We start from the raw sequence: 20225 nt of genomic DNA, 5'->3' as shown, positions 1-20225 counted from the left end.
TGACTTAACCGATGGGCAGTCCTCCCAACCACTTCTGGGGGGGATTCTGATTCCTCCCTCTTTTTGTAAGCCCGAGGAAGCAAGTAAAACGAGTCATTTCATTTCCTATGAAGCTCCTTGGGAAAACGTGAGGGTGTAACATGACCCAAGCAGCAGCAATGGGTCATGTTCCCATTTGTATGTCACATACTCTACATACTTCATGAGAGGCTCATGAATATTCTAGTTATGATGGGCCTCCAGTTAGATGAGCACAGGATAAAGATAATCTCATGGACTCTTACCTACCAGCCAGGAAGAATGGAGAAATTCAACCCCGCCTCAGTAAGCCTCAGCTACTGCACCTGGAGAATAAGGATACAAATCTTACTCCTCCTAGGGTCATGAGCACTGCCAGCTCAATATTTACTTATTTATATTTATTTTGACTATTTTGAGACAGCATTTCTTTGTGTAGCCCTGACTGTCCTGGAACTAGCTCTGTAGACCAAGCCAGCCTTGAACTCACAGAGATCTGCCTGCCTCTGCCTCCCCAAGTGCTAGGAATAAAGACGTGTACCACCACTGCCCAGCTCAGCTTAATATTTATAAAGGACTTAGTGCCTGGCATCCACCAGAATGTTATCGTTATCAGTAGTAACGATTGTTACACTTTACTCTCTTTGAGTCCAGTTAGTAGACTCAGGAGAGTAGACCAGTGCTTGTTTTGAATAAGCAGGGATATGTTAGGCAAAAAAATGTCAGTATGGCCATGTGCTTCTGTTTTTCTGTCTTTTTAAATAACTGATAGATTTGTATAACTTTTACTTATTAAATTTATTTTATGTGTATAGATTTTTGTCTGCATGTAGTGTACCATGTTCATGCCTGGTGCCCATAGGGACAGAAGAGGGTGTTAAATTACCTAGGACTAGAGTTACAGATATTTATAAGCTGCCTTGTAGGTACTGGAAATTGAACATGGACCTCTGTTAATCACTGAGTAGCTGTCTCTCCAGGTCTATAATATCTTTTGGGGGAGTACTTATTGGGGACTGAAGAGATGGCCCAGCAGTGAAGAGCACTTGCTGCTCTTGCAGGACATGAATTTTGTTCTCATTCCCAGCATTGAGGCTGTTTACAGTCGCCTGTAACCCTCAGTTCCCAGGGATCTGGTACCCTCTTCTGGCATCTGTAGGCAACTAAATATATGTGACATTTACACAGACACACAATTTTAAAAAATAAGTTGTTTTTGCTTTTGTTTTTAATTGGGGACTGGAGAGATGGCCCACTGGTTAAGACATTTGCTGTTCTTACAGAGGACCTGGGTTTGATTCCTGCCATCCACATAGTGGCTTACCACCATCTGTAATCCTATTCCAGGGGATCCAACAGGCATACATGTTTTGCACATATATGGATGCAGGCAAAACATTCAAACACAAAATAAAATAAATCCTAAATGAAAAAATTTATTGCAGTTGAAAAAAATGTATATATGGGTATACACCTGTACCCCCCCCCCCCCCGTGTGTGTATATGTGTATACAACTTTTGAAAGTCAGTTTTCCTTCTATTGTGTTGATCCAAGGGATCAAACTCAGATCGTCAGACTCTGGCAGGAACCTTTACTTACTGAGCCATCTTGTTGTACAAATCCCAGAGCTTTCAAGAACCATATGCTCTGTCTCCTCAGTCATTCTGTATGCACTAAGGCTCCAGCTTTGAAAGGCATCTTAATGCTTAGTGGTTAACCAGCTTTCTTCCTGGTTGTGAGCATGGAAGACTGGTGAGCCCAGGTTCTTACAGAGATGTTCTTATAAGGGTCATGCTGCTGACGTGTTTGAAGCCTACACCCAGCTGCTCACAGAAATGGTCCTGCGGCTTCCCTACCAAATCAAAAAGATTGCAGACACCAGCTCTCGAATTCCTCCTCCTGTCTTTGATCACTCCTGGTTCTACTTTCTCTCTGAGGTGAGTGAAGCCTTGAACAGTGTCCTGTTCCTACAGTGATAAATTCCACTTTCCCCTTTCTTCTAATTTTCACTCTGTGTCCTGCACAGAGCCCTCCCATTCACTTAGGCCGCGCCCTTGCCCCTCAGGAATGTGTTGTGAAGTGATGCTGGAGTACATGGATCAGAGCACCTGTTTGCTCTTGTGTTCATGTAATGTCCCTCTAGGGTTGGCTGCCACTTCAGTCTTTGAGTTCAGTCAGGAAGACAGAATACCCTACTTTCCATCCCCCAGGGATATAGTGACAGACTGGTGACTGGTGAAATAGTTCACAGAGAAACCACACCCAGAAGCATCCCTAGCAGGAACAGGAAGCCAGCATCTTGCTCATAGCTCTGTGGGAGGGTGAGCTGCTCCTGGTGCCCTGGAGATCTCAGGAGATGCACTGTAGACCAGGCAGGGAGGAGAGCTGCTATGAGCGCTCTAGCTCTTCTGTGAATGGCTGCTGCTGAGTCTTGGACATACAAGGGGCTGAGCCAGCCCACACCTCCTGCCTTCAGCTTCCCTAAGGCTCCCCAATTGCAGGCATTAAGCAGGCACTAAGAAGCACCAAGAGGCAGTTGAGGCTGCCTGATTCTAGCCAGGCCTCACAGCAGAGTATAGTGAGGTGATCTGAAGCTGAGATGTTAGTTGAATCAGTACAGTAATCCAAGATCAACTCTGGGAAGACACTGAGAGTTGCTTGGAGGTGCGTGCTGTGCCTCCCTGCCCCATCTCCAGTTCCTTACCTGAAAGGCAGAGTTGGGGTTTGAGAAGAGAAACATGACTATTGCCCCTCACCCCAGGTTAAAATTTTTCTTTCTGTGTTACTTCCTCTTGGTCCCTTTAAGGAATTCTTAAGTTCCTCAGAGGCCAGTATGGCTGGGAGTTGACTCACTTGACCATTGGTATCCATGTGTCCTGTACCTACAGATATAACCAATTAAATATGTACCAAAAAAAGACATCTGTGCTGAGCATTTACAGACTTTTCTTGCCAGCATTCCCTGAATAGCATAGTGTAATCACTTAGAGAGCCCTTAAGTAACCTAGAGATCATTATTGCAAGAAAGATGTGTGAGGTTATCTGCAAATACAACACCATCTTACATAAGGGATCAGCACCCCCACCCAGTTCCCTGTGGATAACTGTGGCTTGGTTTGTATTCTCCTATGTTTATAGTAACAGTTTGTTTTCCAAACAAAACAGGGTATTGTAGCCACAGTGGTGCTTACAGTCCTTGAATCATTAACTGTGTTGTTTATCCCTCAAGTACTTAATGATCCAGCAGACCCCTTTTGTGCGTCGCCAAGTTCGAAAACTTCTGCTCTTCATCTGTGGATCAAAGGAGAAGTACCGACAGCTCCGAGATCTGCACACCCTGGACTCCCATGTGCGTGGGATCAAGAAGCTGCTGGAAGAGCAGGGCATCTTCCTCCGGGCCAGTGTGGTCACAGCCAGCTCTGGCTCTGCTTTGCAGTATGACACGCTCATCAGCCTGGTATGAGGGTTGGGATGATAGGGCCAAGGGCGGGCATGTGATAAGGCTCAGCCAAAGAGGTCATAGCATGGGTCAGTGCAAGGTTTTTAAATATTTCAGAAAATGCCGTGTCTTGAGTCAAGTGCCAGGTAAGTCACTGACATTGAGTAGTTGACTTGAGGGTCTGGAATTCCTACCCAGACCATCAGGGGTTCTGTACCTGTAAAGTGGGTGCATTGAGTATCTTACCCAGTGTCATTTGTTCACAAATAGGGTCAACCTAAGATTGGTACACCTCCACCTCTGCTTTTGCCCTTAAATACTAAAGAAGAGATGGGTTTAGTATAAATATGTTCTGTTGCCTAAAGAGAGACTGAACTTGATAGTGAATGGAATGTTTTTCATTTGAGCATCTCATCTTTGGTGTTAAGGATAGCCTAGCTTCCTCATTCAGTGTCCCTTTGATAGAGGGAATAGGGAAGTGAGTTGTAGCTTCTCAGGCTATGGCTTGCATTTGCCTTAGTAACGAACCTGAAGCTTCCCAGGAAACTGAAGACTGGGCTTGGGGTTGTGCAGGAGAAGATGGGGTGGTAGATGGAAGCAGAACAGGGACATTGCCTATAAGCTGCAGGAGAGTGTGGGCCCTGCTTCCAGGTCCACCAGCCAATCCAGAGGACACCTGCCTCAGGGTTACTTTGTGGTCCCAAGCCAGGACCAGCACACACAGCAGCTGGTGTTATTTCATGGCCTGATGGCAATACTCACCTGTGATTGGCTCTTGTTTCAGATGGAGCATCTGAAGGCCTGTGCAGAGATTGCCGCCCAGCGAACCATCAACTGGCAGAAGTTCTGCATCAAAGATGACTGTAAGCCGTCCTCCCTGGGTTGCCACTGTTCATCCCTGCAGAGACCATCTGTGGAGAATGCTCTGTATTAAGCTGTGAGCTGGGCTGGAGATAGACCTGTTAACAGAACACAAACCAGAACTTCAGTGATGGGGTTGCTTGTGTAAACTTGGGCTGCTGCAGCAGCACAGAGCAGGAGTGACTGGTTTCCAGGCCATAGCAGTAAAGTCTCAGAAAACAGAAGTGTAGAGCTTGTTTACTCGTCAAGGCAGTAGGGGCTGGCTCCCCTCTGTAGTCCCTCCATCCCTTTCTGATCACTCCACTGCTCCTGGTAGCATCTGGCAGAGAGAATTGGAGGAGAAAAAGCCTTCTGCCATCTACAGTTCTAATCAAGTCCCATCTCTTGCTCATGTTCTAAGCAGTTCAGTCATTCCAGAGCTGACTCCCATCTTTCTCCTCTCAGCTGTCCTCTACTTCCTCCTGCAAGTGAGTTTCCTGGTGGACGAGGGGGTGTCCCCCGTGCTGCTGCAGCTGCTTTCCTGTGCCCTGTGTGGCAGCAGAGTGCTCGCAGCCCTGGCGGCCTCCACAGGGTCCTCCAGTGGGGCTTCCTCATCAGCCCCTGCTGCGACCAGTTCTGGACAAGCAACAACTCAGTCCAAATCTTCTACCAAAAAGAGCAAGAAAGAAGAAAAGGAAAAAGAAAAAGAAGGTAAGAGTCACTGTGTGGTCCTGTGATGGGTGACATGCTAACCCCTCAGTGTACACTGTTTAACTGCAGGTTCTGAATGGTTTTACCCTGGCTTGTCCAAATGCTCCCTGTGTCTCCTGCTTACATGTTCTGTCATGGTGAAAGGGACACCTTAACTGTGGCTCTCTGTGCCAAGCGATAGAAACAGGAAAGAACAGGGTGCACTGAACGCTGTTAGCACTAAGACTGTATAATCCCCTGCACACGCTGAGCACCTGCTCTGTTGGCCAGCCCTCCCCTTGGCTTCTTCACTTTTCATGGTCCTCAAAGGCCTGAGATAGGAAACAGTGAATTAAGTTGTCATCTCTGTGTGAATACAGAGCAGTTCTTCCTGTTGAGACACCAGACTTCTTTGGGACACTCCTCCGCTGTAGTTGTTGGCTCAGTGCCATTGGTATCCTATGCATGGGGGCTGGGGTGGGCTGTGTATCAGGTGGGGCCAAACCATTTGTCCCCAAAATAACTTGAAATCATTTGGCAAATTGCTACTATTTAGCAGACATTTTTCTAAAAGATAGATTTCCTACTTTTCCACCTGGTCGTAAGACTCTGGGCCCCTGGGTGAGTTGGTCCTGCCCTGGTGTTGCAGGTGAGAGCTCGGGCAGCCAGGAGGACCAGTTGTGCACAGCTCTAGTGAACCAGCTGAACAGATTTGCAGACAAGGAGACTCTGATCCAGTTCCTGCGCTGCTTCTTGTTGGAGTCCAACTCTTCCTCAGTGCGCTGGCAGGCCCACTGCCTGACCCTGCACATCTACAGGTGGGCCAGGGCATGATTGTGGTTACTGTGTCAGTGTCTGTGCCCTTACCAAGCTCTTGGGGGTCTTTTTGTTGAGCTATATGCTTTATAGCTAATAAGCTAATGTCCTTGGCGGGAGACAGTTTCCAAACCCAAGCTCCTAAAATTTTTAGGGAGCTCCTAAAAATGATGGTTGGCTAGAGAAGCTCAGCCTGTGCTCTGGAATAAGCTTGGATGAAGCCAGTAAATTGATGTGGTACCACATCTGCTAGGATTGTCAGGGGCCACAAGACCCTGGCAGCCTGACCCATGACTGTATGTGGGAAGAGACAGTGCAAGCACAGTCTTGAGGCCTTGGTGGTAAGTGAGAGGCCTCACTCGTGGCTCCCTGCTAACCAGAGCTGCTCTCTACCACAGAAACTCCAACAAGGCTCAGCAGGAGCTCTTGCTAGATCTCATGTGGTCTATTTGGCCAGAACTCCCAGCATACGGTCGAAAGGCTGCCCAGTTTGTGGATCTTCTGGGCTATTTCTCCCTGAAAACTGCACAGACAGAGAAGAAGGTAAGAGAGAAGCCCCTCCACACACACACACTTGGAGTCATTTTTCTCTAGAAAGAGTGTCTACACCTGAAATCTTTTTTGAATCTTTCTAGTGTTATATTTGCTACTGTTGAATACAGTTTACCTTTCTCTAGTCTAAATGTCCTATAGATAGCTGGTGGAGAAGTAGGTCACGTGGGGGAGGGAAAGGTAGCTGGTTCAGCTTGGAAAGGAAGTGCTACTCACTGAGCTGGGAGGCCTGCTTGGGAGCCAGGAATGCCACTACAATGAGACAGCCACTTGCCGACTTCTATAAGAGCTTAATAGTCTTTCTCTAGATGGCAAAGGCTGCCTAGTGAGGAAGGTAGAATCTGTTAACGGGTTATGAGTTAGGACCATAGCCAGAAATACAAGAGCAAGTCTTTTTCCAATAGGATTTAGATTTTAAAATGCCTTTAATGAGTTTATTGTTTGATTGATGTTTGGGTATTGGGGACGCTGCATGTCTTGATGTACACAGGGAGGTCAGAGGTCACTTGCTATCCTATCATGTGGGTCCTGAGGATCAAACTCAGATCACTAGGTTTGGTAGCAACAGTTCTACCCCAGAGACATCTTGCAAGCTCAGGACTCGGGTTTTTAACCAGCGTGTTTCTTTCCTGAATTCTGTTCTCAGTTGAAGGAGTATTCACAGAAGGCCGTGGAGATTCTGAGGACTCAAAACCACATTCTCACCAACCATCCCAACTCCAACATATACAAGTGAGCCCTCTTTCTCCCTGCCATTTGAAGAGCAGTCACAGTTTGAAGTAGTTGTTTGCACATTGAAATTGCTTGTGCATGACCTGAGTGCCCTTTAGGTGTGGTCCCCCCAGGTAGTTGACCTTCATCTCCTGTGGAGCCCAGATCTTTGGACTCTAGAAGGCACATAGATATTAATACCAAATTCACTTTTGTGAGCAGTACAGAACTTAACCTAACCATATAAAACAAGTTTACAGAAATGTCTACCTTTTTTATTAAAAGAAAAAAGAAGTATCCCTGCACATGTGTGCCTGTGATATCTTAGGGCTTGCATGCCATGACACATGTGGAAGTCAGAGGTCAGCCTTGTGGAGTCAGTTTTATCCCCTCCTCTTACATTTATGTGGGTTCTGGGGATTGAACTCAGATTGTCAGGCTTGCTCAACAAGCCCCTTTCCCCTCTAACCTATCTTGTCAGCCTCACAGAAACTTAAAAGAACTTAAACTTAAACTTAAAAGAAGAGAGCATTAAGTTTATGTTTCTTTATTATGTTGGCTTTGTAATGACATTTTAAACGTATACATGTATATGGTATGTGTCTGTGTTCTTGTCTGTGGGCACACACGTGTACAGCGTGTAGAGTCCTGGTGCTCTAAGTTGCTTTCCATCTTATTTAAGGCAAGGTCCCTCATTTGAGCCAAGAGCTTGCTGTTGTGGATACTCTGGCCAGCTTGCTTTAGATCCCCTGTCCCTGTTCCCCAAGTGCTGGAATTGTAGACAAGCTACCATACACAGCTGGCTGGTATTGATGTGGGGTCTGGGATCTGAACTCCAGTCCTCATGCTTACATGTCAAGTACTGTGTATACTGAGCCATCTTCCTGGCTCCTTAAGTTTTAGAAAACAACTTTATTAAGTATTATTTATATAACACAAACATTTTTAACATAATTTAGGATTTTTTTTCTATAAATAGTAAATTTAATTATGACTCTGAGATTTTAATTCCTTTCTGGATTCAGACATCAGCTTAAAAGTTAGGAAACACCCCAGGTGGATTAGTTGACCTTTCTTCCTGTGCCTACTAAGACCTCTGAGCTGTAATCCCTTTCCTTCCCCTCACAGGGGGAGTGGGGAGTGGGGATGGCTTTGGCATGGTCCTGGAGGACTCTGCTGATGCTGAGACTGCTTTCTTCCCTAGCACCTTGTCTGGCTTAGTGGAGTTTGATGGCTATTACCTGGAGAGTGACCCCTGCCTGGTGTGTAATAACCCCGAGGTGCCATTCTGTGTAAGTAATACTTTGAGCAGGACAGTCTAGAGGTTTTCTGGCTCTGTGGTTCTTATTTCCAAAGACTGGTTACTGTTACTTAGGGGTTCCTCTCAGGTTGCTGCCTGGCACTGTGGATTCTTGCCCACCACAGTTGCTACCTTGAGTAGAAACTTCATCTGTGGTTGGAAAGGGGGCTGTGTTGATCAGCTTTGATGAAGATCAATGGTCTAGTGCTCATTGTGTTGTTTTGTGTGCTCTTGTATTTAGTACATCAAGCTATCTTCCATTAAAGTGGACACACGGTACACCACGACCCAGCAAGTTGTAAAGCTCATTGGCAGTCACACCATCAGTAAGGTGACAGTGAAAATTGGGGACCTGAAGCGGACCAAGATGGTGCGGACTATCAACCTGTACTACAACAACCGAACTGTGCAGGCCATTGTGGAGCTGAAAAACAAGTAAGGGCTTTGCAGGCATCACCAGGTGCAGCTGTGTCCTGCGGGTGCAGAGCAGATATGTGCAGTGGATCTGCATCCTCTCAGCCACAGTAGCGCTGGCAGAGGGACTGTAGTGAAGTGATGGCTTCTGAGGCTGTTGACATTGAGTGGCTCCCTAGGGGACCATGACAGTTCCTCACAGCCTGCCTAGGGTGGGGGCTCATTGAAAAGGGACTCCAGGTTCTCTTGCCTTGTGGAAAACTTTGTGCATTAGACAAAACAGCCCTGCATCTGCTCATAGAACAGGAAGCATTCCTCCGAGTCTTTTCCACTGCATGTTCTTCCATTTCAATGTGTTGCCCCCTCCCCCCACAAGCCAGCTTCTGGAGTAGGCATGCCATAGGTCTATGTGCTGCATGTTTTGGCTCCCCAGGGAGTCTTGGGTATTACTGAGCAGAGGTAGATGTGACTGGTCTGTTAAAGCTCAAGCGCTGCTGTGCACACAAAAGGAGAAGGCAGCTAACAGTAACCAGTGACTCAGGGCGTTGCCTAAATCTGCTCTTTGGAGAAGTCCTTGACCTTGAAAGGGCTGTTGCCTGTTAGCGTAGGCTCTCCCCTAGAGAGTAAGCATAGCCACTGGTCATTACCAGTTTCAGGGCTGCCCCTTGATACTGGATAGCCAATTGGTGTGCTCTTCCCTGAGGAAGACTGTTTCTCCTGCTCTTAGCATTCTTTAGTTGCCTGTAGTTCTGCTACAGTTAAGGCCTTGTGAGCTTTCTCCCGTCCACATTAGCATATCAGTCATTGTTGTCTGTTCAGGTAGTGTGTAGGTAGCCATGGTAGAGAAGTGTAGCTTCTCTGATGTGTCTAAGAGATAACAGTCTCCCAGCAAACTTCCTGGTCCTCTGGCACTTAGGATCCTTCTGAAATGACCCCTGAGCCTTAGGTGCAGGGCTTGTATTGTAGATGTATCAGTTGGGACTGGGCTCCACAACTCTGCATTTTGATCCATTACGGTTTTCTGCATTGGTCTCTGTCTGTTGCAAAGAGAAGTCCCTTGATGGTGGCATGAGGATTACACTTACCTGACTACCTTGGAGAATGATCCATCTTATACTTTTTTCAGAGGAAACCATAAAGGAAAAGTTTTTTCTTTGAATAGTCACTTAATTTCCTTAGAGGAATATGCAGGCTGGCCTTTCTCACACTGTCAGTCTTTTGTCACTGAGCTTTTGTCGTCTCTCCTAGGCCAGCTCGCTGGCACAAAGCCAAGAAAGTTCAGCTGACTCCTGGACAGACAGAAGTCAAGATTGACCTGCCGCTGCCTATTGTGGCCTCTAACCTGATGATCGAGTTTGCAGACTTCTATGAGAACTACCAGGCCTCCACAGAGACCCTTCAGTGTCCTCGCTGCAGTGCCTCCGTTCCCGCCAACCCAGGCGTCTGTGGCAACTGTGGCGAGAATGTATACCAGTGTCACAAGTGCAGGTAACTTGTCCTGCACATCCAGGGCAAGCATGTGCTGTCATCTCTCCTTTTACTCACCTTTTCTCCCAAACCTCTGCTCCCATTGACCTGAGCACTGTGGTTCTTCAGGTCCATCAACTATGATGAGAAGGATCCCTTCCTCTGCAATGCCTGTGGCTTCTGTAAATACGCCCGCTTTGACTTCATGCTTTACGCCAAGCCTTGCTGCGCTGTGGATCCCATCGAGAACGAAGAAGATCGAAAGAAGGTAAGGCCGCATCTGTCTTAGCCCCAGGTCATGGCTTGGCTCTGAGCTTTGGGGATAGGAGCCAGGTGACAAATGTCAGCCTCATCTGGGTCTGGAAGTAAAGGGCACTGGAGAGAGGGGGTGCCTGTTCAGGGAGACAGTGGGGCATTTGCCGTTGGAGTCGGGACAACAGCTCTCACAGCACTTGTGCTGTTTGTGTCTATGACCTGCTGTGAGTTACTTTTCAGCAAGAAATTCTTTGAATCTAGTCCATTTACATTGCACACTGCTTGCCATAAAGACTAGCATGCCACCTTGTAGGGTTGTCGTGAAGGACAGATTGTGTGGAGCCATGTACCTGGTCTGTGTAGAGGACATGTTTCAGTAGGTGACTAGTACTTAGGGCCACTAAGGGAAAATGAAGCTGAAAAGTCCCCCTCAAGTACCTGTCTCTTTGCTCTAGGCTGTTTCCAACATTAACACACTTCTGGACAAAGCTGACCGGGTTTACCATCAGCTCATGGGACATCGGCCACAGCTGGAGAACCTACTCTGCAAAGTGAATGAAGCAGCTCCAGAAAAGCCACAGGTGGTCCCAGACCAGAGGGTATTTGGGTCTGGAGTGGAAGGCTGCCCTTGGTGAGGTCATCCCTAGGGCAGAAGTCTCACACGTGATCTCTTGGGATTGTAGGAAGACTCCGGAACGGCAGGGGGCATCAGCTCCACTTCAGCCAGTGTGAATCGCTACATTCTGCAGCTGGCTCAGGAGTATTGTGGAGACTGCAAGAACTCATTTGATGAGCTCTCCAAAATCATCCAGGTAGGGTATGGGAGTAGCTTGCAGAGGGCTTTATGCTTTCAGAACAACTGTTCCCCTAGCCAGGCTCCCATTCTTAAGTGTTGTCTTTGCCTAGCAGTCGATGCTGGCTCAGCAGCTGCACCAATGGTTCCTCCCTCTCTGGGGGTGAGGCCCACTTGTCAGAGCTATTTGCGGTCAGAATCATCAGGCACGGTGGTGGGACATTAGTAGACAACACATCTTTGTTTAGTAGAGGGGGTTCCTGGTTTCTAAAAGTGAGTGCTGAGATTCTACTCCCTGTTCTTGGCTGCTGTGTTCTCAGGCTGGAGGGTCAGGGCACTCCAGCTGCAGGTGGGCCATGTTTTCCTTTAATGTTTCCACATGGTTTCCGTGGGTAGGATGCTATCCATCAGCAGTGGATCCTCGTCCCAGAAGAGTAGCCAGTTGTCCTGTCTCTCTAAGTTGCTGGTGACCTTTGCCAAATGATCTGGCTTTCTAACCCTTTAAAAGACAGTGTTTGTAGTAGTGAAGAGTTCAAGCCCGTGATCAGTCTGATTTTCAGTTCTGCCCTTGACCTTGGTCAAGCCAGTCATTCTCTGTTGAATGAGGATAAAATAAATAAGTGGTAGGATTATTGAGAAGAATAAGTTATATCATACACGTAAATTCATAGCAAACCAATTTTCCTCTTTCTCATTTATTTGTCAATTTTTTTTCTTATCTTTCCATTCTTAGAAAGTTTTTGCTTCACGCAAAGAGCTCTTAGAATATGATCTGCAGCAAAGGGAAGCAGCCACAAAGTCATCCCGAACATCCGTGCAGCCCACGTTCACTGCCAGCCAGTACCGTGCTTTGTCTGTCTTAGGCTGTGGCCACACCTCGTCCACCAAGTGCTATGGCTGTGCCTCAGCTGTCACAGAGCACTGCATCACACTACTGAGGGCCCTGGCCACCAATCCAGCTCTGAGGCACATCCTCGTCTCCCAGGGCCTCATCCGAGAGCTCTTTGATTACAACCTCCGCAGAGGAGCTTCAGCCATTCGTGAAGAGGTCCGCCAGCTCATGTGCCTCCTGACTAGGTCAGAACTTGCTCCTTGACCCAGGGGTGGTGGCAACAGCAATGCTAGCACTAGGAGTGCAAAGTTGAGCCAAGCGGTGCCTAGTTTATCCCAGAGGAAGTGAGGGAAGATGGGAGGTGAGTGGATGGGGGAAGCACCACAGTCAGCTCTTTGAGTGTGCTGCTTGGTGGTGCTTTGTTGGTTCAGGTGGTGTGTCCTGTGAGTGGCATGTTGGTTCAGGTGGTGGTGTGTCCTGAGGGAACTTCCTTGGTGGGAGAGGATAAGAGAATAAAGTAACACTTGAACTCAAAAAATTTGCAGAAAAAAAAAAATCAAGAAAAAGAAGCCAGAGGGGGTTTAGGGATGAGTACTTAGACTCTAGTCAGAAAGGACTGGGTTTAAGATCTGGCACTGTGCACTGCCTTGGACAAAAGACTCATCTGAGAAATATCAGTAATAGCAAATACCTTAAAGATGGTGATGTCAGGGGTGAAAATTCAGTAAGTGGTGGCTGGAGAGAAGGCTCGGCCTGGAATTCCGTTCCCGGCTGGGATAGGCCTATTCCAGGATGCCGAGAGTGGCAGAGGCCTGCAGAGCTGGAGAGCACAAGGATACAGGTGGTGTAGAGAGAAAGGAGTATTAGCGCTGGAAACAGCTGTGCTATTTGAGCATTTGGGTTCCTGTGTAGTGTATTTTGTTGATAATAATAGTAGAGATGTTATTAAGGACTAACATAGAAGGGAAATGGGGTGCTGTGTAGGAAGTGATACGGAGTCCACACTGAGCGTGGACTCAGGTTTTGGAGATGGACACCACCTACAGCATGACCCTCCTTGCTAACGCGTGCTTCCTTCTGTCGCTGCCCTTAGGAAAAGGGGCTGTACTCATCCCCTCCCACCATAGGCCCAGTAGTTCAAAGATGTAGTCTTGCTCCTGGGAAGAAGGTAGAAAAGTCGGGGCCAGATAGCCCTTGCCATCCATGCATCCATTTTTTTCTGGGCTCTGCTGTGAAGATGGCCATGGCGTGCATGCTCACTGTGACAAACAAGACTCTTTGCTTCCCCAGAGACAACCCAGAGGCCACCCAGCAAATGAACGACCTGATCATTAGCAAAGTCTCCACAGCCCTGAAAGGCCACTGGGCCAATCCTGACCTGGTAAGTAGAGCAGCTGTCCTTTCTGACCTCTTCCTTGCAGTCCTTCTTTGTCGCTGACCGCTTCTCCAGGCCAGTGTTGGAGACCAAAGTGGGAGGGACCAGACTGTGTGTAGAGAGTTTATTGTCAGCTAGAGCCTGTAGCATGGGGTCTCCGATGTCTCCTTGTCCTAGTAGGCCTCCCCTGGCTAGAGATTTTAATAGGAGACCTGTAATTAGAGTTTAGATCCTGACTCCCCTCATCCTGTTGTCCTTCCAGGCAAGCAGTCTTCAGTATGAGATGTTGCTGCTGACGGATTCCATCTCCAAGGAGGACAACTGCTGGGAGCTCCGCTTACGCTGTGGTGAGCTTGGGGACCATCTGGGTGGGTGCTTTTCAGAAAACAGAAAGGTGCAGTCCTGGTACCCAGGCAAGAGGTAGGGGGAAGATGACTCGGGCAGCCTTGTTGGGGCAGGTAACCCATGTGTACTGATTGTGGCTTCTTCTCATCACCAGCACTCAGTCTTTTCCTTATGGCCGTGAACATCAAAACACCAGTGGTTGTTGAGAACATCACCCTTATGTGCCTGCGGATCTTACAGAAGCTGATTAAGCCACCTGCCCCAACCAGCAAGAAAAACAAGGTGATGTGCCATTGGGCATGAGCGGGGTGGGGGAAGGTGATGGAGCTTGAAGAGTTACACAGCCTCTGAGCACTGAGCACTGTACCCTGCTTCCTCAAGGTCACTTCTCTGACTGATGTGATCACCAGGCTGTCTTTGCTTTAGTTCAGCAGAGGTGGGTTGGGATTTTTGAGGAGTATAGTGTAATACAAACTATACAGTATAAAAGCTAGAGCAGAGCGAGGCCTTTGAAATACTGAGACAGATGGCCTGTGACTCCCTTTACTACATCTGCACCTTTGTATATGCTTTATGAATATGGGTGGAAATCCATGACCCTAAAATAGACTTGAGGTCAAATCCCAGCTCTGCTGTTTACTGACATCAAGACTGAGCAGGCTAGTTGTATTCTTCAGTTTGCTCATCTCTGAGATGTAAAGTAGTGACCACCTCGAAACTTAGAAAAAATAAATGATGTAATGAATTCTTTGAGTCTAAGAATGGTTTGACTTAATTTGTGTCTAATACTTAGGATCTAGTGTGGTATCCAGCATTCAATAGCTGCTCAGTAAGTCTTCATTAAGTGGAGAGTAAAACTCTTAACCGCAGTCACATGTGTGCAGCTGTACGAAGCCAGCACTCCAAAGTCTGTGGCCTCAGCGTCAGCATGGAGATGGCCCTCCTCACGTGGGTGCAGACCTCACGTGGGTGCAGACCTCACGTGGGTGCAGACCTCACGTGGGTGCAGACCTCACGTGGGTGCAGATAGTATTAGCAAGATCTGGGGCAGCAGAGCTGCATGTTGTTTTTCATGAAGTTTCTGGAGTGTCGGTGCCATTCCACGCTGGGGCCTAGGTGTGCAGGTTACATCTCACCTTGTTCTGCTCTCTCATTCAGGATGTCCCTGTTGAGGCCCTCACCACGGTGAAGCCATACTGCAACGAGATCCATGCCCAGGCCCAGCTGTGGCTCAAGAGAGATCCCAAGGCATCTTACGAAGCCTGGAAGAAGTGTCTGCCCACCCGAGGTGGGTCTCTTCCCTCCAGCCATTCAGCAGCCCCTGTTTTTGCTGTGCTTTCCTGCTTACCCCTGTCTTTGCCTTGCAGGGGTAGATGGCAATGGGAAGTCCCCCAGCAAGTCAGAGCTCCACCGTCTCTACTTGACTGAGAAGTATGTGTGGAGATGGAAACAGTTCCTGAGCCGTCGGGGGAAGAGGACCACCCCTCTCGACCTCAAGCTGGGCCACAACAACTGGCTGCGGCAGGTGAGTACCCTCCACCTGCCGTTCTCTGCCCTGCTTTCTCGCTCTCCATTTACTGTTGTTCGCCTTCTTTCAGTGGAAGTTCTTGAGTGCAGCCCCCAGTAGGGACAGGTCAGTACAGCTGGCCTCTGCTGCTTGTGCCCCCTGACATGCCACCCAGTTCCCCCAGAGAGGCAAACCAGTGCCTGTATTCATTTCCCTTGCTGCCTTCTGTTATTGAGCTCCACTATTCTTTCCCTCCTTCAAGCTAAGTTTTCAAGAATTAACTTTAGCCAGGCACTTGATCCCAGCACCCGGGAGGCACCTGGTCTGCTTATCAAGTTTCAGGCCAGCCAAGGCTACATAGTGAGACCTTGTCTCAAACCACCCCCATTCCTACCCTCCCCTCAAGAAAGTCTTTCTTTGTTTTCTGTTGCTAAGCAAGAGATGTTCAGCTTACGCTCAACTAGAGTTAGCCCACTAACAGGTATCCCCAAGAAAGAACTCTCGAGGGCTTGGCAACGTGAATGCTCATTGGATTTCTCCTCCCTCATTGACGCTTGGTACTATTCTGATTCCCCTTGTGTTGATCTGGTAAAATACCAACCAAAAGCAACTTGAGAAGGAATTGAGTTATTGGATTGTTCATCAAAGACGCAGGCCATCATTGACGGAAGGGCAGGAACTTGAAGCAGAAACTATGGCTTGCTTGCTCACGGTTCATCCTTAGCCAGCTTTATTATATATAGCTCAGGACCACCTGCTGGGGGATGGTGCCACCTGCAACGTGTTGGGCCCTCCTGAATCAATTAACAATCAAGACAGTATCTCACAGGCATGCTTACAGTCCAATCAGATAGTTACTCAGTTGGGGCTCTTTTGAGGTAATTCTGCACTTTGTCAAGTTAACAGTTAATGCTAACTAGGAGCAGTGTGTTCTCCAAGTTGCTTGGAGAATTTTCTATGAAGCAAGAAGCTCTCTAGCAGCCTTTCTCAAGTCTGCAGCCACTGGGTACTGGGTTAACTGGTGGTGTGGACCCTTCACTGTGCCCAGAGAAATAGTCAGAATTCTGAGTGTGTGGAAGTCAGCTCATGTTCTGGGCCTAGAAAAACAGGGTGGCCTCTGAGCCGGCCCTATTTTCTCTCCTGTGTCTGGCAGGTACTCTTTACCCCAGCGACACAGGCAGCACGGCAAGCAGCATGTACCATCGTGGAAGCTCTTGCTACTGTCCCCAGCCGCAAGCAACAGGTCCTTGACCTTCTCACCAGGTACCATGTGGGGGTAGGGTAGGTTGGGACAGTGGCTAGCGTGGTCGAGCCTTTTCCTCGTGCTCTGGTGAATACATAGGTCAGGGTTGGGAGGCACCCCTGAGTGGTATATAACCATCTTGGTCCCTGCCACAGAAACCACACAGAGCTTTAGGAATATTAGTGGTAAAACAGCAGTGGGTATTCATTGAGCGCCTCTGAGCACAGGCATAATTGTCACTCATTGTCCTCTGCAGTCCTCGAGCAGCGAGCATGGATGCTCAGAGGCTTGGCAGCCATTCCCTGAAGTGTTGTGAATCCTTTCAGCAAGGAAAGTGTGAGGTTTCTCAGATGACCTCCATCCACCTCAAGAAGGAGGGAAGAGAGGCTGAGCAGTAGATACAAAGGAGGGAGCTGCTGGGCTCTGCGATGTTAGTCCCTAAAGGTGCCTTGCCCTGTCTCTGGTACAGTTACCTGGACGAGCTGAGTGTAGCTGGGGAGTGTGCTGCAGAGTACCTGGCTCTCTACCAGAAACTCATCGCCTCATGTCACTGGAAAGTCTACCTGGCTGCTCGGGGAGTCCTGCCCTATGTGGGCAACCTCATCACCAAGGTGATCTATCCCTTCCCCAGCTCCTCCTCTGCTTTGGAAGGCTCTTTTGTCAGATTCTTGTTTTCTGAGAAGCATTTGTTGAAAATAATTATTTTCTAGACTTTACTGTAACTAGAAGGCCCATGGCAGACTGTTGGGGGAATTTCAGCTGTTTCAGGGTTAAGCAGTTCCTCGGCAGTATTCCAGCCATCTTTGGCTTCTTGGAAAGGCATTTTTCAAGGATTAGAATGAACGCGTGACTTTTGAGCACCTTTGGTTGGTGCTACATCATGGGATGGCGGTGGAGGCGGGCCCTATCACACTGTGCTTGTCATCCTGTTTAGGAAATCGCCCGCTTGCTGGCCCTGGAGGAGGCCACCCTGAGCACAGATCTGCAGCAGGGCTATGCCCTCAAAAGTCTCACAGGTAGAGAGCCACCCAGCCCTTCCCTTGGGTGTCTTGGGTATGCTTTAGTCCTGAGCCATTGCTCCTTGGTGCTGGTCAACTTCTCTCTGGGACTTTTTTCCTCGTAGATGGGCCTGCACTTCTGAGTCCTCACTGCTGGCCGTTTGGCTTATTGAGCGTCTGTGCAAAGGAAGACACTTGCACAGTCCTTGCTTTTTTCTTTTCTCCTTTCTTTGGATAGCCCAGGCCTTCCGTATTCTCTTCCCAAGATCTCACAGCAGGTTTTCCGTGTCCCTGCAGGCCTTCTCTCCTCCTTTGTAGAGGTGGAGTCCATCAAAAGGCATTTTAAGAGCCGCCTGGTGGGCACTGTGCTGAATGGGTACCTGTGCTTGCGGAAGCTAGTGCTGCAGAGGACCAAGCTCATCGATGAGACTCAGGACATGCTGTTGGAGATGCTAGAGGACATGACTACAGGTAATGCCCCCTGGCAGCTTGGAGCTGCAGAGGTGCACATGTGCACTGTCTCTGAGTGCCGCAGTACTAGAGAATGGGTTACGAATCTCACACTTGGGGAGAGAAGCCTATCTCAAGAGCACTGTGGTGCTCAGTGTTACAGTCCTAGGGCTGAACTCACGTGTACTTTTCCTGGGTTGCGCTCATAGGAAGGAAGGGGTTGGAGGTCTCAGGCTGGTATCTTCAGTCATCTGGAATGTCAGTGGCCTTGCTGTGTTCTTGCTACCTTTTCCTTATATAACTCCACCCTGTCTGTTCGTCACTATTTATCCTGTTACTCTACTGTTGATTTCTTAGAACTCTAGATTTTGTAGTCAAGAGACTCCTTCCTTCCTTCCTTCCTTCCTTCCTTCCTTCCTTCCTTCCTTCCTTTTTCTTTTCTTTTCTTTTCTTTTCTTTTCTTTTCTTTTCTTTTCTTTTTTTGAGGAGGGAGTGGTTAAGACAGGGTTTCTCTGTGTAGCCCCGGCTGGTTGAACTCAGAGACCTGCAGAGTGTTGGGATTAAAGGCATGTACTGACACCTCTCTGCTGAGACTTCTCATTTCTTAACTTTCTCATAATCTATGAAATGTATTTGTGCTTGATCACTCTTTTTAAATTTCCTGTGGCCTGTTCTACTGTTTGTCTTTCTGCTTCTTAGGTGGTGTTCTCAAACTGGTGTTTTATGATTTGGATGGTGATTTGACTTCTTATTTCTAAAGTTTATTGTAGAAATTCTTTATGGCAGCTGCCTATTATCTAACACTTGGGAGGCTGAGGCAGGAGGATTTGTGTGGGCTACATGACAAAACCCTGCCTCATAGAACTAAGAGAACACGTGCAGTGGTGGTACACACCTTTAGTCCCAGCACAAGGGAAGCAGAGACAGGTGGATCTCTTGAGTTCAAGACCAGTCTGGTCTGCAGAGCAAGTTTTGGGACAGCTAAGGCTACACAGAGATCTTGGGGGGGAAAACAACAAAAACAAAAACCCACTAAGAGAAGAGCTGGAGAATGCTGAGTGCTTCAGAGCTCTTGCTGCTCTTGCAGGGAGTCTGAACTTGGTTCCAGCACAGCTTACAACCACCTATGACTCCACTCCCAAGGAATCCAACACCCTTCTCTGGCCTCCTTCAAACACATGCATGCACAGACCCACAGACCCCCACACATAGACATTAGTGAAAATCAAAAGCAGAGGAAAAGAACATTCTTCAGGCCCTGTGCAAGCTGGTCTTCTCCAGGTGGGTCTGTGACTGCTGTCTCTGTGAGGACCCCTAGACTGTCCCTGGCATGCCTTCATCCAACTTTCTCAGACTTTGGTAGTGTAAAGTTTGGGCGTCACACGTGTGGGAGGGGATGTCTTGTTAGCTCTCGTATTTGTCCCCCGGCTCGCTGCCATTATTGTAAAGAACAGTTTGCTTTCAGTTGTGTGGATGGAGAAAAGAGAAAGTGGTTCCTAGTTGATCTTCATACCGAGAGTTTAGCTATGCTGCTAAGGTACCAGATGTGGGATGGCTAGAGGGTACGCAGTCTCCTGGACACTAAAGCTTAAGACCTAAACTGCTGTGATTGCTTCTCTCTGGGCCCAAACTACTTCTGTAGGCTTTGTTCCTCACTAGTGTAATAGTTCACTGTCAATTTGAAGTTGTTTTCAAGTACTGGGTGTGGAGAGTTCAGCTAGTGACCCTCATCTGCCTGAATACCCAAGAGGGAAGTCCTTAGATGTTTGGGGGAGCCTGTTTGGGGGAAAGGAAGTGTGGTCCTTCTCCTTAAGGGAAGTTGTGCTCCCAGAGAGAGCAGAAAAGCACACAGCTAGCTGTGATGTAGGGGATTGATTTGGGATGTAGGATTATCACAACAGGACTACTGATATTCCCGTGTAGGGCACTCAGAATCTGAAAAATGGTGTTTCATTGTCTCAGCTCAGTTCATGTGGCTGAAGCATTTTCCTAACTCATGGCTCCTTTGCTCTCTGGCAGGAACAGAGTCTGAAACCAAAGCCTTCATGGCTGTGTGCATTGAGACAGCCAAGCGCTACAATCTGGATGACTACCGGACTCCTGTGTTCATCTTTGAGAGACTGTGCAGCATCATCTACCCTGTAAGCAGTGTGCTTGTTGTAATAATATCATTATCACC

At 48.0% G+C, this 20225-nt stretch overlaps 1 protein-coding gene across 1 annotated transcript in view; it reads left to right on the top strand.

The window, feature by feature from the left end:
* Ubr4 (ubiquitin protein ligase E3 component n-recognin 4) overlaps window positions 1-20225 on the top strand; it is a 111442-nt gene that overhangs the window by 69249 nt on the left and 21968 nt on the right. The window contains exons 65-88 of the mRNA XM_050152447.1: window positions 1807-1956; window positions 3249-3476; window positions 4243-4321; window positions 4764-5009; window positions 5638-5806; window positions 6203-6347; window positions 7003-7088; window positions 8272-8359; window positions 8609-8802; window positions 10030-10269; window positions 10378-10516; window positions 10959-11084; window positions 11187-11315; window positions 12030-12373; window positions 13419-13509; window positions 13766-13850; window positions 14003-14130; window positions 15007-15136; window positions 15216-15373; window positions 16509-16618; window positions 17068-17209; window positions 17533-17614; window positions 17894-18067; window positions 20066-20187. Coding sequence (XP_050008404.1) covers window positions 1807-1956; window positions 3249-3476; window positions 4243-4321; window positions 4764-5009; window positions 5638-5806; window positions 6203-6347; window positions 7003-7088; window positions 8272-8359; window positions 8609-8802; window positions 10030-10269; window positions 10378-10516; window positions 10959-11084; window positions 11187-11315; window positions 12030-12373; window positions 13419-13509; window positions 13766-13850; window positions 14003-14130; window positions 15007-15136; window positions 15216-15373; window positions 16509-16618; window positions 17068-17209; window positions 17533-17614; window positions 17894-18067; window positions 20066-20187 — 3585 coding nt within the window. The remainder of the gene's footprint in view (window positions 1-1806; window positions 1957-3248; window positions 3477-4242; window positions 4322-4763; window positions 5010-5637; window positions 5807-6202; window positions 6348-7002; window positions 7089-8271; window positions 8360-8608; window positions 8803-10029; window positions 10270-10377; window positions 10517-10958; window positions 11085-11186; window positions 11316-12029; window positions 12374-13418; window positions 13510-13765; window positions 13851-14002; window positions 14131-15006; window positions 15137-15215; window positions 15374-16508; window positions 16619-17067; window positions 17210-17532; window positions 17615-17893; window positions 18068-20065; window positions 20188-20225) is intronic.

This window comes from Alexandromys fortis, unplaced genomic scaffold (genome assembly GCF_014885135.2).
Source record: "Alexandromys fortis isolate MF-2015 unplaced genomic scaffold, M_Fortis_MF-2015_v1.1 scaffold_26, whole genome shotgun sequence".
NCBI classification, from domain to species: Eukaryota; Metazoa; Chordata; class Mammalia; order Rodentia; family Cricetidae; genus Alexandromys; species Alexandromys fortis.
This window is presented reverse-complemented; position numbering and strand designations above follow the sequence as displayed.